This window comes from Macrobrachium nipponense, chromosome 10 (assembly GCF_015104395.2).
Source record: "Macrobrachium nipponense isolate FS-2020 chromosome 10, ASM1510439v2, whole genome shotgun sequence".
In the NCBI taxonomy this organism is placed as follows: Eukaryota; Metazoa; Arthropoda; class Malacostraca; order Decapoda; family Palaemonidae; genus Macrobrachium; species Macrobrachium nipponense.
The window spans coordinates 94593703-94612816 of record NC_087204.1 but is presented as its reverse complement, the minus strand read 5'-3'; the positions used below and the strand labels follow the sequence as shown (position 1 = coordinate 94612816).

General features: G+C 34.8%; 1 protein-coding gene across 5 annotated transcripts in view; it reads left to right on the top strand.

The window, feature by feature from the left end:
* LOC135223768 (rabankyrin-5-like) overlaps positions 1 to 19114 on the top strand; it is a 221518-nt gene that overhangs the window by 179611 nt on the left and 22793 nt on the right. For all 5 annotated transcript variants that reach the window (XM_064262532.1, XM_064262531.1, XM_064262536.1 and 2 more), the window contains 7 exons: positions 1079 to 1274; positions 3410 to 3662; positions 9700 to 9870; positions 13117 to 13190; positions 14552 to 14748; positions 17682 to 17882; positions 18347 to 18498. In XM_064262532.1, the coding sequence (XP_064118602.1) occupies positions 1079 to 1274; positions 3410 to 3662; positions 9700 to 9870; positions 13117 to 13190; positions 14552 to 14748; positions 17682 to 17882; positions 18347 to 18498 (1244 nt within the window). The remainder of the gene's footprint in view (positions 1 to 1078; positions 1275 to 3409; positions 3663 to 9699; positions 9871 to 13116; positions 13191 to 14551; positions 14749 to 17681; positions 17883 to 18346; positions 18499 to 19114) is intronic.

The following is a 19114-nucleotide window of genomic DNA, read 5'->3' as shown; positions in this document are numbered from 1 at the left end:
GAAGGTAAATGATTGATTATTACTAGAATGTAAGATTTTTAGCTTACAATTGCATTTTTTACCATTTCGGTCGAGTCAAAGTTGACCGAAGGTTGAAATTTTGGCACTTATCGTGATTTATATGAAAATATTTCAAAACTGATAAAAGCTACAACCATGGGTTGTTTTTTGTTGTATTCTACTTGAAATTACACACATTTTCATATATAAAACTCTATGTAACGGCTACGTAATATAAAACGGTGCAAAAATTACGACAAAGTGACAAAAGAATTTCTGAGATGCGTTGCTGATGCTTTCTAGTGCGAGAAGAAAGCAATTCGCGCATGCGCGCCTGGGTAACGCTTGTAAACAAAACAACAGCTTGATCCGTGAACTCTCAGCATCCCTCAAGGCGTGTAATTTAAAATTTTTCGCAAACTAGGCCTATAACTATTTTTCCGCAAATATTCAAAAAAACTTTTTGTAATCGACGTACCGTACGTACGTCCACTTAGCACCCAACAGACAATTTTAGTCGACGTATACCACGTCCAGTCGGCGTTTAAGGGTGAAGTGGAGAATATACTTCGGCAATATTCCTTATATTTTCATCTAATAGGGTTGATATGAAGGTAATTGACACTTGAGTGTTATATCTACTTTTTGTGTCATTCCTTAGATAATTTTGGAGTAGGGGTTCTGATTTGAGAAATTTTTAATAAGCTACATTAAGTATTGATGAAATGCTAATGTTTAGCGTCCAGTCTTTAGTTACGCATGGTTTTATAATGGAAATATGGGCAGAAAGCTTTTTTTTCTTTCAGTTCCAGGTGTTTGTTACATGATATTAGAATTTGATACTGCAAGAAATGTCATGGTTTAGTAATTGCATTACCAGTATGTTCAGTAGTTACAAAGCATTGTACAGTGTAAAGGCATTTTTATTTTATGTATTTATGAGCAAAAGTTTATCTCATCCATTTATGAGGAACACCAAAAGTTTTAAAGTGTCTGTAATACTACATATAATACTGTATGTTCAATTTACCCTTTCTTGGTTCATAGTTTCATTACTGTACTGTATCCATGTTTACAGATTGGAGCTAATCCCAACCTACAAACTTATTCATCATCTCCTATTAACACTCCCTCCAGTAACTCACTAGATCCATTTGCCGAGAATGATTCAGAAGCCTCCCAAACTTCCATCTCAACCTACAGAGAAACTCCTTTACACCGAGCAATCAGGAATAAAAACGAGGAAGATATTCGGGCTATTTTAGATCACAAAGGTAATAGTTGTACCCGTATTTCAGTTTTCTGTCCTTCATTTTTAGGACTGATCTGTATTATAGTTTAATTTTATTGGTAAAGCGGAAATAACTCCTGAAATATGGGATTATTGGTGGTTTTCCACTTGATCCTTAGTATAACCTGCACTCATATCTCTCATGTTTTTGGTTTTGTATATTTCTTCATTGTCAATTATTATTTACAGTCTAAATTGAAGCAATTTAGACTGGTGGTTAGCCCCTGAAAAGTCTCTCACTAGCCTTCGATCTCGTATCTTGTCAGATAGGTTTGCCAGAACTTACATTTTTCTGTAATTTTAACTCTGTTCTGGGTTTTGATTTTAACATAAATGAGGCATCTGCCAAAAGAAGGTACACTTGCACCAAGCTAAAGATGTTCAGGAAGTACAATCAGAGTTTTGCAAAGTTCTAGCAACCATTGCTATGGTAATTTTCAAGCTAAACCAATACTATTTACAGAATGCAGTGCAACACTGCCCAAATTTCAACTGACACCAAGTGACAAGAATGTAATACATCTCCTTGAAGAAATTTAATAAAATTTCTTACATTTATAGTAATTTTATTGTTTCATGATCTGGTTAACCTATTTTACATAACTAGCTTAACCTGTAATATTTTTCTGGGACCTAAATGAGGTAAAATAGCATATTTTTATTTTTTAATTTGGCTTATGATAAAGATTTAGATTTTCATTGTTATGTTACTTTCCGCAATTGATATGTATTCCTAGTTTATTTATGATTTTGACTATGTTCCAGGTTAACTTGTTACTATCATGTTTTAGGTCAATGAGGGTCAGAGATACGGAATTTTCTGGCCTGGTGCCTTCAGATACAGTATCCTTCATACCGCAGTGTTAAGTTAGTTAGCCATAATAATAAAAATGGAGCATTTTCATGTCAAGTATGTGTATTGTACAGGAGTTAATTCCTGTAGTGTGTTATGCCATTATATAGGATTTGTAAATACGTAAATTATTATGTATTATTTTATGAAAAGACCCTCTTTTACCCAAACTTCATTGAACATATGGACATCTGGATGCTGTTGATTTTGTAATGTAGTTTCTCAATTTGTCAAATGAGTTTCTTTGTAGCATCAGGTAAATCACGTAGCTGCTGTCCAAAGTTCATTTATGAGAAATATCCACAAATTCCTGTTTTTTTATCAGTTTCATCATAAAATGCAGTTTTTGTGATAAAACTATTAAAAAAACCAGGTATAAAAATTTGTAGTGGGAGATTTGAAGCATATTTATAGGGGTTCCAACGATTTGGGGGTTCTAACTATTCACAGGGTGTCTGGTACGTATCTCCCGCGAATACGGGGGGACCACTGTATACCCACAAATGGGCTTATAGAAATTTTTCTTGAATTTTGTTGTTGTCAAAGCTGGGGGCCTCCTCCTATGCCTTCATTTGCCTTTTGAAAACTGGTAGAAAGCTGTACCAAAACATCGAGGAATACATGAACTTTGGACAGCTGCTGTATGATTTACCTGCCGCTACAAAGAAACTAATTTAGGACATTGAGAAACTACAGTACAAACTCAACAGCATTCAGGTGGCAATATTTTTATTATTAATATTTTTTTCGGGCGAGGGGGGAGGGAGGGTCTATCACAGTATTCGACTGGGTGGTTTTATAGTGTGGGGTTCGGGGTTGCATCCTGCTGCCATCACTATTCTTAGTATGTGCCCTGTTTCCAGGAGCACAGTCTTCTCTGCATGATTCCTAAAGCTACTTCAGCATCTAATTTTTCCAGGTTCCTTTTCAGGGATCTTGGGATTGTGTCTAATGCTCCTAAGATTATGGGTACAATTTCCACTGGCATATCCCATAACCTTCTTATTTCTTTTTTCAGGTCTTGATACTTACCAACTTTTTCTCTTCATTATTATTATTATTATTATTATTATTATTATTATTATTATTATTATTAATGATAATAATGATAATTATAATATTTTAGATAATTATCCATTATGTATAATCACGTTTATTATAGAGATTATATATTGTATCCTCAATCAAGCATAAATTTTACTGTAGTTATTGGGTGAAAGATCTATATATATGTGTATATTTTTCTTATATATTTCGTCTTGCAGAATACTGTGAAAGTAATGATGTGGATCCCAAGATGATTCCTGACTTAAACCTTCGTGACTCAGATGATCTGACATCCCTTGGTCTAGCTCTTGGAACAGGGCAAATCACAGTAGCAAAACACTTACTTGAAGCAGGTGCTGACATTAATGCAACTGATTCCCAGAGACGTACCCTTCTTCACATGGCTATAGAAGTTGGAGATATCCAAGTAGCTACTTTTCTTATCAACAATGGAGCAGATGTCAATGTTAGGTAATTACAAATAATTTATATTGGGGATTATTGTTTCATATTAGAACCTTTCAGTATTATCTGGATTTTGTTGAAGTATGTCAAACATCTTGGATATACAGTAATCTTGGTAAGTAAAAGACATCTTGGAATATTTCATTTCATATGTAAGCTGATAATGACTGAAAATGGTTAATTGTGAGTAGTACATCAAAGACATGTAGCAAGCAAGCCAGTATTTATTTTGAAACACCTGAAAACAAATACAACTCTTAAATTGGATAAATCAATACTTTTACCGTGTTTTTAGTGTTATTAAATTCTTATCCTTGGTTGTCTGTTTCATGAATGAAAGAAACAGATATACTATCAATTAAAAGGAAATCTTTGAAAACATCAAACTTCATATTCCAGATATACACTGTGGTAGGTAAGGTAAAGTTCCATGCATAACAAGTGACTAACATAAAACTAATGAAGGCTTTGAAGTTTTTAAAATTTTCAGGTGTTTTAATTCAAAAGATTTGACAAACATTTATATTTCACCATCATTAGCATGATTGCCTTTAAAGCTGCAAGACACAGAGAGACAGAAATTCTGCCATTTATGCCTTTACAATGACTTTCTCCAAAAATCTACATTAGCATACTATTCTGCCCAGGGGGTTTTGAAGCACTTCTCCAAGCCATCTCTATCTCCTTTTCATCATTTTCTTTTCTGTGTATAAACTTCCTTAATCTCCCTTTTCAGTATCATTTGTAACCCTATCCTGCCATTGGAATCCTTGTATGTATTACTCAAATCGACAAAATCTTAAATATAGTTTCATTTCCATACCAGGGTTCATGTCTGAATGTTTTTTTTTTTTTTTTTTTTTTTTTTTTTATTTGATATCCAAATTTTACTCATCCTGCCCATTGTTTGATTTTCCCTTTGTAGTCTTTTGCTAATTTTCAACTCTAGAAAACATATGCTGGATGACACTGTTTGAAAATACTTGACAGATTTGATTTCATTAATCCTTATCTGTCTAATGTTATGTCATTCCATTGTTCATAGTCTGTCACTGTTACTTATGTGTTTATTAGATTTATTGAATCCCATATGTCTAGATATGTGAAGGGCTTGAAATCAATAGCAGCCATTAGAAGGTAATTTTTAAATCTATACACTGTTGCACTTATGACATATTTTCAGCTAAGACATTGTGCTTCATGATTTGGTTGTAATCAATATGGTAATTCATGCACAGCATAATACTGTCTCTGACAGGTGCCAAAAAGGTAAAAGCCCCTTTCTTGCTACCCATAAGATTTTTCAGCACTTAAGTGGTGTGGTTGGTATGGTGTTGGCATCCCACCTCAGTGGTTGCGAGTTCGATTCTCGGCCATTCCATTGAGGAGTGAGAGATGTGTATTTCTGGTGATAGAAGTTCACTCCCGACGTGGTTCGGAAGTCACATAAAGCCGTTGGTCCTGTTGCTGAATAACCACTGTTTCCATGCAACGTAAAAACACCATACAAACAAACAAACATGACAAATTTTTAACCAATTTGTATTTTTCATAACTTACAACCCTTCAGTCTTAACATTAGGATAAATACACAGTGCCAGCTGGAAACAGGTAAAGTTTAAAATAATTGTGTTCGCAAGGGACTACAGGCGGTCCCCGGGTTACGACGGTTCCCGGCTTACGACGTTCCGAGGTTACGACGCTTTTTCTTAAATATTCAATGGAAAAATCCGTCCTGGGTTACGACGCTTGTTCCGAGGTTACGACGCTGACGCTTCCGACGCTCCGAGTTAATGACGCTTTTAAAAAACTCATATTATGATAAAAATCCTTTATAGTTTAGCACAGTATATTAATAAAAATAAGTTTCTGGTTAGATTACAACAAAAATTTTGAGGTTATGATGATTTTCGACACTTTTTATGTCGTAATGTTTTTCTATGATTTTTAGTGACGCCTCATATGCGGAACTAGTTTTTCCGAGCGAATGAATACATACTAGCTTGCGGTGCGCAAAGTTTACATATAACAGTCCAAAAGCACAAATAATGAAAAAAATCATTGCTTGTTTCCAGTAATAATAACAAAACGAAGTTTCTGGTTAGATTACAAGGAGAGAGAGAGAGAGAGAGAGAGAGAGAGAGAGAGAGAGAGAGAGAGAGAGAGAGAGAGAGAGAGAGAGAGAGAGAGAGAGAGAGGTGTCTTCCGACGCTCCGAGTTAAGGACAGAGAAGTGTTCGTTGTTTCGTTAAACGGCCTCTGACTCATGCCAGTAAATGTTTGTTGATACTAATAATATAAGCCTATTTAAAGATACGTTTACTTTAATTAGTCTATATATGATACGTAAATAGTAATCAACTGTTCTTGTAGCCCTCAAGATTTGGCAAAATCGAAGTATCCAAAGAGAGACATTATCCAGTACACTGGAACCTTGACATACGAATTTAATTTGTTCCGTTACCATCGTCGTATATCAAAACAGTTGTATCTCAAGCATTTTTTCCCACTTTAGAATAATGTAATATGTATTAATCCGTTCTAGCGGTATGAAACCACACCTAAACACAGCTAAATTACATATAATATACACAATTTATACACAAATAAACGAGTAATAACACACATAATGATAAAATAACAGCAATGTGATAAATGATAATAAATGTTAATAAAATCAATTAAAAAAAAGAAAGGAATTTTACTTACCACAACGAAAGATGACGTGAGGCCAGCAGGGGGAGGAGGTAGGGAAGGGTGGCAGGGAACGATTTGTTCTCTTTTTATTTACTTATGTACACTAATAACTACGTAATAAACACAAATGAAATAACATTGCTAAACTGATTTTTATTTTTTTATTTTAATCAGTTTGTAGTTTAGAAATAATGGTGATGCCTTTGGAAGGTTTTATGCTTTGCTATAATTTCATGTTTTGCTTCCATCGAAATAATTTTCTTGGGTTTTTTCTTATCACTTGCTTTGTCTTTAGCTTTGAGACCCATGGTTAATAATAAAATAGACAAAATAACACGAAAAATAGGCGCAAATACAACGAACTAAACAACGACGTGTTAACATGCAGCACCAACAAACAATCAGAGTGAACGCCATTTATCGGTCGCCTATACAACTAACACTCATCGCAAAATCGTATCTCAAATATTTCGTTGTATATCAAAGCTTATATTTTCGCAAATTTTCTGTTGTATCTCAAAACATTCGTAAATTAGGGCAATCGTATGTCAAAGTTCCAGTGTAATTTGATCAGAGAGAGAGAGAGAGAGAGAGAGAGACGCCTTGGCAACAATGGTCACCGTAACATTTATTTTCTGAACAGATAGGACAGAGAAGTGTTCGTTTCATTAAACAGCCTCTGACTCATAGCAGGAAATGTTTTGTTGATACTAATATATAAGCCTATTTAAAGATACGTTTACTTTAATTAGTCTATATGATACGTAAATAGTAATCAGCTGTTCTTGTAGCCCTCAAGATTTGGCAAAATCACTCCAGGTTGTACATAAAACTTCAAGAATGTAGTGTCACCAGAGGATTACAATAGTTTTTACCTTCAAGAACCAACATTCTTTTATGAAAATAACTCCAGGTTGTACATAAAACTACAGGAAACAACATGTAGTGTAACCAAAGGATTACAAGTAAGGTTTTTATAACTTTTTATTAGTTTAAGACATATTTCCAAGCGTCGTTCCGGCTTACGACGATTTTCGGCTTACGACGCGTCTCAAGAACGGAACCCCCGTCGTAACCCGGGGACTGCCTGTATTGGCATCTGTGCTTGCCACCCACATACCCCGCTTTAACCCGTGACCCCGTTAGTTATTTTACTTACCGCCTTTAAGAGAGGACGTGCTTTGACGCAAACTCTAGGTTCTACCTGTTCCTCCATGTCCCGAACGGAAGAATGGGTTCCAGTAATTAAGGAGGACCCAAGATGAGTGACTGATAAAAGTTTATCGTAGCACAATCATCGGTACCAGGTTCGTGTGGGGAAGAGGCACCACTGATAGGTAGAATTAATATCTCAAGGTCTGGAGGTTGCCCAGTATCCCTTTTCGACTAATATTTTTAAGATTTTGGGTGTAGAGTGTCACCTCGGATGTAACACGACTCCAAAGGTCTTCGGCTCACATATACAGACTGACTCATTGGCCGTGACTGCCTGTATTTTAGAGGTTTCGGTCCATTAAAGGCATTCGGTCAGTAGACAATGATCTGGTGAAGAGGTTGTCAGAACAGAGGGAAGTCTCTCTGTAATTACATGTATGATGATATACATTGGACTGGTGATTGGGCATGTGAATATCACTTCACACTGAGTAATCCTCAGATGAATCACATCAGGAGAAGTGAACTGGATGGGGCACATAAGAACTCAGAGGAATACGGCCCTTCTGGCAATTAAGAACACATCTGTTAAAATGATCATGATGGTTGGTCTGTGACTATATCGAAGCTCAAAATTGAGCAATGTTAAGAAGGTGTCTGTATGTTCATTGAAATTTGAGAGTGGGTTCATTGTTATGAAAAACCACTTTCAATTTCCTGTATATAAATAAGGTTGCCTAGAGGTCCTTGGACACAATTTCCTTGGGTCCTTTGGTGGCTGCTCAACAAATGGTGTAACTCATCCAGTACCCCTGGCAGGTCAGTTGGTATCTTGTCTAAAATGATGGTATGAATGTGAAATGGAGGAGTTAACTGGCCTCTTTCCTTTTCAAATTTCTGTCTCCCTCTTTACTTAAGGCAGTAAGAAGAGAGTACCAGCATAAGCTGGAGTGTGAAGACCTTATTTTATATGTTTACCACTAAAGTCTGTTTGATGAGAAGAGAAAATATGAAAAAGTATCTTATTTATATTAGCATATTTTTATATTATTATAATTCATTATTATTATGGTAATTCATTACTTAGAGTTCTTTGCAGCATTCCTACAGCCCCTAGCTGCAACTCATTTCACTCCTTTTATATTCCCTTTCTTCCATCTTACTTTCCACCCTCTCCTAACATTTGATTCATAGTGCAATTGTTAGGTTTTCCTCTTGTTACACCTTCCAAACCTTTTTACTGTCAATTTATGTTTCAGCGCTGAATGACCTCATAGGTCTCAGCATTTGGTCTTTGGCCTTAATTCTGTATTGTCTTTTATAAGAGAATAGTTATATAATTGATAAAAGAACATCAACATGTTGGATGCTTGGATATATTCTAACATGGGAAATGCATATTAATGGAATTGTTTATCTGTGTGAATTATTAAATCGAATCTTATAGAAACATCTACAGTACTTTACGAATAAGTATGGATATATAAAGCAATAAATTTTTATACAGTAAAATATGTTACAACCTTCATTTATGTATGTTTTACTTGTAAAGAGAGGGTTTTATTTTACTAAACATTTTTGTACTTTAGATCTGTAATAAAATTCATGTAGGAAGATGGAAAATTCTTATACAAAAAAGATATATTTTCAAAGCGTATTTTGAGAATTGTTGAATTAATGTTTTTGAACACTTGTCTAGTATTAATGATTATACTGTACAGCATTAATGATTGTACTATACAGTAATTATAATCAGTCTTACTAAAGGAATCCATTGTGTGTACCTGTATGGTATTTTTCAAGATGATCTTTCAAAGTAGCTTGAAATGGCAATTTGATCTTTCAAAGTAGCTTGAAATGGCAATTGTACTAAATGCCATTTAGCCACAATAATTGACTATCATGCTAGCTGGAAGACATCTAGTTTGTCTTCACAAATTTTCTTTCTACAATACAGTAATATGTCCTGTATTTCATGTACTTGAAAGTTATTTCTGTAGTTAAAAGGTAGGGTGCTCCTGGCCACAACTAGTACTGCTATTATTAAGAGTAAGAAACAATTACTGCTATTATTAAGAGTAAGAAACAATTTTTTGAAGATTAACTACCAATTTATGAAGTATGCAGTGGAAGTGGTAATTTTATGAATTATGTACTTTAATGGTTAAAATGTAAACTATTGTTTATCATAGGAATCGAGATGGTCAGTCACCTCTGCAGATGTGCATCACTGAAGGGCTTTCAGCTGTTGTAGGTCTTCTTTGTGGCAAAGGAGCAGATCAGTCACATCCGAATTCACCTGAACCTCCGCTCTGGCAGGCCCTTAATTCTAAACAAGAGGACATTGCTTCCATTTTAGTACAGTAAGGATCTATCTCTTGGTGTTGTGAGTAAATAGTGTAGATAGTAGAGACATGTATTTTAATGATTGTTGTGTGATTACCTGAACCTTTTAGTTATGCATTCTATTTAAGTAGGAAATTCAGAAAAAGACAAATAATTTCAGCACATGCAGTCTACTTCTTGAAATTTATAATAATTCAACTTTTCTGGTAAATTTTAAACAGCACTGTTATCACAGGCAGTAGCTATAGACTAGGGCATTTATTGTAATTGGTGATCTCTAAGAAAAAGGTCTTCATTAATTTACTAGTAATTGTAGTGTACCCATAAAACAGGTCTTGACATAGGAAAAACCTATTTTTGGTAGCTGCTGGGTCCTCAAAGGAGTTACTATCATGGCCCCCCCCAAGGCTCCATTAGACAGACCAACCAATTTACAAAGAATTCTTTATAGTTAGTCTCAGCCAGAATAGTGCTGTTGGCGCAGTGATAGAATATAAAGAACTTGCATAGATGGGGTAATAGCACGTACATCGGCCATCCTCCTCATTTATGTGCCAAGTCTGTGCAAGATAAATGTCCACCCCAGTCTCATGCCTTTTAGTCAAGGAAGTGGATGGGTTTGCAGACTCATGGTGGCTAACAAAAAAAGGTTTTTCCTTTTTAAAAATCTGTATTTTGAGCCTCTGTTCATCCTCAAAGGAGCTCACAAAAGAAATTGACAGGTGATGAAATGGCTTTGTTCCCAATAAATAAATTCCGACAACCCATATCAAATTTTGGTCCAAAGTGTAGTCACAGGTTGTTAAACATTTTCTTTATTCTGGACATAAAAAACTGGAAGCAACACGTGAATCAGTAGATGTACTGTTATTCTTTGTATGTACTAGTTCGAAGGTGACTTACTTAATTATGTCAGGTCTGGCTGCAGGATTAGCACTCCTTCCTTTGCAATATCTCAGCAAGACCACCACTCTCATGGCAATAGTATTTCAGGAATTTTTTTATTCAATGTAAAGTCACAGGTTATCTCATCAACTTGGTTTTCTTTATTCCAGATACTTTTTAAGGTTTAGCAATAAAGAATAAGAAACACACAACCCTATAATGTATTATCCCTTGTGGTTCTATGGTGACTTACATAATTATGTCAGGTCTGGCTGCAGGATTATTGTGCCAATACCGGTTCAGGAATACTGACTTGAATAACCACTCTGTACCTTGGAAACTTCTTTGAAGGAAACATTTCTGAAGAAAGAAGGTTAATGACGTACTCCCTTTTGGATGTCATGCGACTTAGGAGAGGAGTGAGGGTCTGCCATTTTTAATGAGGGACACTGAAATCATTCTCAGCCCATGTAGAGTGGTTTGTTTGTGCTAGGGTGTAGGAAAAATAGGATCATCTGGGATGTTTGCTGTGACATGTAAGTAAACCTTGAATGATTGAACTGGGCATAATATTTTATATATAAAAGACTGAGTTCCTTTACCAGGAAAGGGGATTTTCCCTCATTCTTGGCCATAAATGACAGACCAGGAGAAAATGGAAAGTGACAACTAAGTGTATGAGAGATGAAATATTGCCCCTGTCTTAAGAACCCAGTATGCTAATCTGAGCTGTTGATGCCAAAGCAGTCAAGAAGACTGCCTTTTGGAGCATATGAATTATAGTTGTATTGGGCCCACTGAATTTAGGGGATGACAGGAGATAAGAACCTTATTCAGGGACCAGGTAATGGGAAACCTTGAAGGAGCTAACCTATCAGTGTAAAGACTGAAGAACAGAATTAACATTTCTATGTTAGAATCAATTTCAATACATAAGGCAAGGGTTCCCAAAATCCTGCCTTGTTGCCATGATTGTTATAATAGCAAGGGGCTTGCCCTCAAAAGATACATAATTAAATGTAAAACTGTTTCAACTGAGCTCTCATTGTGGAGGTAATCTAACCACATTTTCCATAACTGATAATTTGGATGGATGAAGTCTGTAGTTTCTTTTACAAGGTGCTTAGCATTATTCGGCAAATGTGTATACTTCACAGTAGATTAGATTTTAAAAATCCACATGAAGGTCACTGCTCAGGAAGGTGGGTGCGTAGATAACTTCCCATCCTTCTGTCTAGGATAGAACAGTGGGTGACAGTGAAATCTATTGTCTTGCCTATTATTGAAAAAATAAGGAACCAATGACTGTTAGTAAAGTGTTCAAAGCTTTCAAAATTTGGGACAATGAAGGAAAAAGGGATGCTGTCAACCTCCATTTGTTCAAATCTTGTAGGAATGGATCTTTTGCAATTGCCTGAGTGGCCAGATTCAGACACACACACTGAAGTTGATGGTTCTTGCATGTGGCAAACAGGGCACCTTCCTAATGTGAAAGCATTTTAGCAATTTCTGACTTGAGAGGAGCTCAGCATGAGCTTCTCTCTAGATTAGCCTCTAGGTTAAGACACTCGTCCTATTGTCCAGGACCAACAAAATATGGGTTGTTTTTGGAGGTGTCAATTCTCTCAGATGGAAAGAACCAGTAGATCCAGGATGCTGATATGACACTCCCTCAGAACAGGTGACCATCTTCCCCATAACAGACAATCCCCCTAATGGCCTCCCAAACCTGTCGAGGAGGCATCCTTGTTTATTATCACTCATACAAATGGTGGAGTCAGGTTGGTCTGTTGGCCAAAGACCCTTTCCAGGTCCACAGACAGAGTATCTTTCCAATTTCAGATAAAGGCAACCACAAAGCCTATTCCTTATGTGTGAAAGCCAGACTCTTTTAAAATCTTAGTCACAATCTCAGGATTAGATCTACCACAGAACCAAACTGTAACAGGCTCGGACTTCGTTGTTGCCAGGAAAAGTTGGACTGTTCAAGGAATCCTCAGGTCCGTCCTTATTCTGCTCTGAGTGCTGTTGGGAAGACACACCTGGCCACGAAGAGTATCACAACCAAGTCCCAGCCTCAGAAAACATCTGCTATACATAAGGCAGGAATTGTTCCTATTAAGAAACTTTTGACTGGAGTCTGTTGACTACCACTCTCAGGTTTTGTTAGCACTTTCCTCTGGTGGCTTCCCAGATTAGCCAATCATCTAGGTAGGCCACCAGTAACATTCCTTCTTTCTTGAGTTAACATAAAATAAACAAGTATACTATATATATATATAGATATATATATATATATATATATTATATCTATATATATAATAATATATATACATATATTATAATATATATATAGTAAGTTATGTTCTCTGTTACAGATATCACGTAGACACAGACAACTGGAGTGATGGACCAGAAGGTTGTCTTCAGACTTTATTACATAAGGCTATTGGTAAGTATTGTATAGTATTGACTCACAGCTTTATCTGCCTTTACCAAAGAAATTGAAATATGAACTTTAATTTACCATTGAGTTATTTAAAAAGAAACATGGAAATTGGGAGGTGAATGGTGTTCCTTTTGGAAATTGGGAAGTGGATGCTGTTTATTTTTAAGGTAATGTTAATGCGTTGTATAAAGTAAATTATTTAGAAAAATGCATTTAATACCTTGTTGAAACTACTGACTGGAACTCTGATAAGAAGCTGTCATAACTTAGTTTAAGATTTCTATTCGTAACTTGAATCTTATAGTAAATGGAAATTCTTCTGGGCTCACATGTAATGATGAGTAACAAATAAATTGTGATGACTTGGTTTTATGTAAAACAATTTCTTTGTTCGATAAGTTTAAAAAGCACATGCACACATTTATGAGCCTTAAGCCTTGTTTTGATAATCATTTCAAAGTCGAAATGAATGAGACTAATTGACCAGCAGTGTTTGTAGAGCAACCTTCTTCACTAAAATGAAATATCTGTGAAGCTAGCTATTTTCCTCATGATTCAGGTTAGGGTAAAGTTCACATCTGTTGTATTGTGACATTCCATTGGAGTTTATCTGTGAAGCTTTCCATCATTTTTCATGGTTCTTGCACCATATAAGCTTTGTGGGTTATTTATGGTTAACTTACTCTTCTACTTTAGGAAGAATTAGCTCTCTATGGTCAAGAAGACAGTACAATAAAGTATGGAATGCTTTTTTTATTTTAGGCTTGTAAATACTGAAAAATTTTATATGCAAGTCAGCCACATTTAAATCTGATGTAACAGAGTGGTACACAGTGAAGACCTTTCAGTGTTTTAAAGCTGTTCAGTGCACAAGAAACTTCATACTGATAGAAATTCATCAGAAATGCTAACTGTATTCGCCATTAGATTTACGAACAGCATCCACTGGTATTTTCACATTTAGTTGCTGTAGTAGTATCATAGCAAATTTTGTCAAATTATTATTATAAATTATTAATTATAAGTCAGGCATGACCTTAGTTGGAAAAGCAGAATACCACAAGCTGAAGGCCCCAGTAGGGAAAGCAGCCCCTTACAGAAAATGATAATGGGATTTAGACTATGAATAAGAGATAAAAAACAGTAACAAGAAAGGTAAATAAGAAAGTAAAACAGAGGGAGAAATAACAAAGTAAAACAGAAGGAGAAATAACAAACTAGGAAGTGACTCATGTCAGTCTGCTTGACAAAAAGGCTTTTGAACCAAGTTTGAACTTTCATGAAATTCTAATGATTGTTTAAGCTAGATCATTTTCTGACATTTTCTTATTAGATAGTGTCATTTTGATTATTTTCTTTTACAGATGAGAACAGGGAAGATATTGCATGCTTCTTGATACGAAGTGGATGCGATGTAAATGCTGTTCGAAAACCAGGTCCAGGTGGAACAGGTGGTGATGAAGCAAAGGACTTGCAAACACCTCTACATCTTTGTTGCTCTTGGGGATTAGAAGAAACTGTTCAGACATTACTAGAACATGGAGCCAAAGTGAATGCTAAGGCAAGTCTATATAAAATATTTTTTATCTTAATTTTATTGTATGAGTGGTAGCTGCAAAAATCAATTACTTATGTGTTGTCTTTAGGCAATTGCCATTATAAATACAGTATAAAGTACTATAGCTCCACACTGTTGATATCTGATATATTATCAGTCACTCTAAATGTTGTTGTGAAAAAGCCTCAACATTGGTTGTAACTACAGTGTCCCTCCGTTTTTACGCGTTTCACATTGTTGCTGATTTTTGTGGAACACATTACGCATTCACTTGTCCACTGGGGAAATTTCACTAATTCATGAATTTCTCAAGACCAATATTCGCTAATTACTGTATTTTCAATTTATTTTCATAACTAAATATATATTTTATATAAAAAATTTGCTAATTTTTTAATATTAATGTTAAACAGCAAAATATCAATAGTAAAATGCTGATTTAAAATCCTACAAAATCACAAATGTACCCACTAATTATTTTTCCCATCTGCATTTATTGAAATGCAAAAACTTTTATAATTAGTATGTAACATGAAAAATAAAAAAATGAAAGAGAAAGTAACATCATTTTTATATATAAAACTATACTGTACAAAAATAAACATGCATACATGCATAAAAAAATCAATCTTCTGTTATCTGAGAGAGAGTGAGAACAGCTGGGGACGAGACTTCATGGGCACTGAAACTGGCTAGGATGAAAGTAGAATGTTGAGTGTTGCTTACTTGAAATTTGTTTTTTTAATATTTTTATGGTGATTAGAGATGAAACATCAAGAGTGATGAACTATTCTCTAGTGTGTATTATGTGTGGTAATCATAGTCAACTAAATATGGTACAATAAATCAGACAAAGCAAAAAATATGGCAACAATACCTCCATCATTTTTATGCTTATGGTACAGTAATCAATATTATTTTCATTAAAAGGATATGTACTGTACAGTACTGACATACAAGAAAGAGAGAGAGAGAGAGATAAATTCTTTCCAGTTTTCAATTCCTCTCTTTAGCAGTTCTGCAAACTAAAGTGTATTAGCTAACAAATAATTCCTCTATTTTCCTGATATGGCTGCTGCACAAAACTATATTTTGTGAATGAATAGTACATTTATGTTAAAAAAAATATGATTTACTGTACTGATTATAGTACCATAATGTAATATTAATGTATAAACACAGCAAAATACAGTAATCGAAGTATATTTTATGTCTTTTGAAAAAGTTTATTACAATGTTAACGTTCTGAGAGAGAGAGAGAGAGAGAAGAGAGAGAGAGAGAGAGAGAGAGAGAGAGAGAGAGAGAGAGAGAGATGAGAGAAGAGAGAAGAGAGAGAGAGAGAGAGAGAGAGAGAGGATCTTTTGAAAAAGTTTATTACAATGTTAACGTTCTGAGAGAGAGAGAGAGAGAGAGAGGAGAGAGAGAGAGAGATCTTTTGCTACAAGAATTTGTTAATAAATTTATGGGAGATTGTGAGGACTAACCACAAGAGACATAAACCAAAAACTTATGTAGTATAGTTTAAATAACTTTTGTTTTCAAAAATGTATTTGTACATAATCACAAAAAATTAGCATGACATACAAACATAGCATTCTCGTTGGCAGTCATGTCCCATCATTCTAAACTATGTACTCACATATTTTAATATGCTCTGTACAACAGTGCTATCCTAAAGTACATACCTGTACAATAAATATAATTTCAAAATCATCTTTCAACACAGTAAAATATCAATACTATATGTAAACTGTACACCCGGTGCATTATAGCATGCACAAAACGATACCGAAGGCCAAAGAAAATGTATGTCTGAATGGTAGGGGATACTTAGGAGTAACAGTGGTACTGTACTTAATTTTGCAACATGACTTTGAAATGATATTAGGGTGTTCAGGGATGATAGTTTGAGGTAATTTAGAGTCATCACATGATCATTGTATAGTTACTTATCAGCAGGGTTTAGATGTGGAGGGCCTGGGTAAGGGGTGGAAAGTGTAACTTTTGAGAAGACTTGCTAGTGTGGCCTACTATGTAATTTCCTTCATAAATTTCACAATAACATCATAGAAGTTCATTCATTTTCTGTTCCACTCTCAGGAACTATTCCATAGTACAAATGCTGCACCTTTTCTACATACTGTACAAACTTTGTTTACACTTTCCTGTATTCCTTCTCAAGTTGATTCAGTGCACTGTATGTACTAGTGTAAAATGTTTGAGTCATTCATTACTGTTGCTGCTGCAGCTTTGTTAAAAGGATTTGGTTATAAACCTGCACAGTTGCTAAAAAGGTAGCGTGTTAAGTAAGGATGCCTGTATTTTTTTAAGTCAATGAATGAGTGCCTCTACATACGTACACATACCTCACATTACAAAGCACTACTCTCTCTCACAGATATTTTTTTTTATACATTCATTGCAGGAAATTCACCTATTCGCAGAATTTTTCTATTGAGAAATATCCCGAAATTCTTGGGGTTTTAATATCATTTCATCATAAAATGTAATTTTTGTGATAAAACTTTAAAAAACCTGGTATAAACATTTTTAGTGGGTTTTTCTTGAGTTTCACCTACCAAAATAGGCTGTTTTCAGGGTTTTTACAAGGGTTTCAACTATTCGTGGGGGCATCTGGTACACATCCCCCACAAATACAGGGGGGACCAATGTATTAGTTAATGAATTTTTGTTTAGTAAAAATTAGTTTGTGATACATCTTTGCAGTTTTAAATTTTGGTTAGTTAGATGGCAGTAAGTATGAATGCCATTCTAGTTTATTCTAAGACAGCTTGTAAAGATGCAGCCAGAAATTTGTTTTATGAAAGTTGAGATACAGTATTATTGAAATATAATTGTCAATACTCTGAAACAGTTTATATCTTCCAGTTTATGGAGGACTGTGCTTATATTAATTTTATATTTCTACTTATAGGATGCTGAAGGCAAAACTCCTCTTCATTATGCTATAGAAAATTGCCACACAAATATTATTGCTCTCCTCCTCTCTCATCCTGCCTTGGATCTATCTGTGCGTGATAATGCAGGTGTTACTCCATTTGCAGCTGCCATGTCCCGCAAGAATAACAAAGCTGCTCAGGCAATTCTTAATCGAGAACCTAAAGCTGCAGAACAGGTAACTCATTCAAAAGCATACTGGCAAGGGAAATAAAGTTTTTTATCGTACTGAAGTTCTTTTACATTAGGATGTCCTGTACATCCAATGTATACTTAGTCTTGTGTATGCCTTTTACTTTATTTGCTTTATTCCTTTTATTAATAAGGGTTGTCATTAGTTTGTTCCTTTACATTTATTTAATATTTTGAGAAGAATATGACTCTTACTGTTGTAATAGCCAGATATTTTTATTTCATGAAAGGTCACAACTGGAATGCTGTTAGATATGAATTTTATTTTAATACTCTGAACATTCATTGTAGGTTATTTGTTATTTATAATTTTATGAAATTATAAAATTTTTTAATATATTAATGAAATATTTTATTTTTATGCAATAAAAGTATTTTTGTTCAGTTTATTATCATGGAAGATTTTAATTCATAATTTTTTCTAACAATCATGTTTTTCCTTCTTTACAGTATGATCATAAGGGTTTCAATTTCCTACATATAGCAATTCAGAAGAAGGACATAGAAAGTGTACTTTTCCTTCTAAGTATCAACGTGGACATGCACACTCGTACACAAGATCAGTTGTCTCTTACTCCTCTTCACCTTGCAACACTGACTGGGTTTGTGAAATTGAATTTTCTCTTGTTCTTATTATAGTAAGGCTTCTGAATAATATGATGTAACAGTTCTAGTAGTTATAACTTATTCAGGAAAACAAGTAGATTATGTCCTCATTTTCTGTGTACATCAACTAATGGAGTACATTCTAGCACTACGGTAGTTTATCTATATATTCCAGCAAGGAATGTATAAAAGTGAATTTCAGTACAGTACTAGGAAGCTTTGAAATTTACAGCCAAAGTTAAAAGCTGCCTTACAGAAATTTAACCCATTACTAGGGTGTCTGCTTTGACAAATTTTTGACAAATTTACTAAGATTTAAAAACATGATCTGCAACCATTAACAAAAATGTTCACAGTGCCCATAATGGTATTCTGTTCCCGGCCAAGGGCCGATAACCGAAAATCATTGATAACCGGAACATTCAGTAATTATGGTAATAAATGGGATTTGTGACAGCATAAGTGCTGATTGTCACCAATAAATTGCTTAGTGACGCAGATAAACTGCTTACTGACATCGATAAACCACTCACCGGTGCCAAATATTTAGGTAACAACATTGTTAGCCAAGTGTCGTAAAACTGAAACAGTGTTAAGCAATGCTGCCAATAT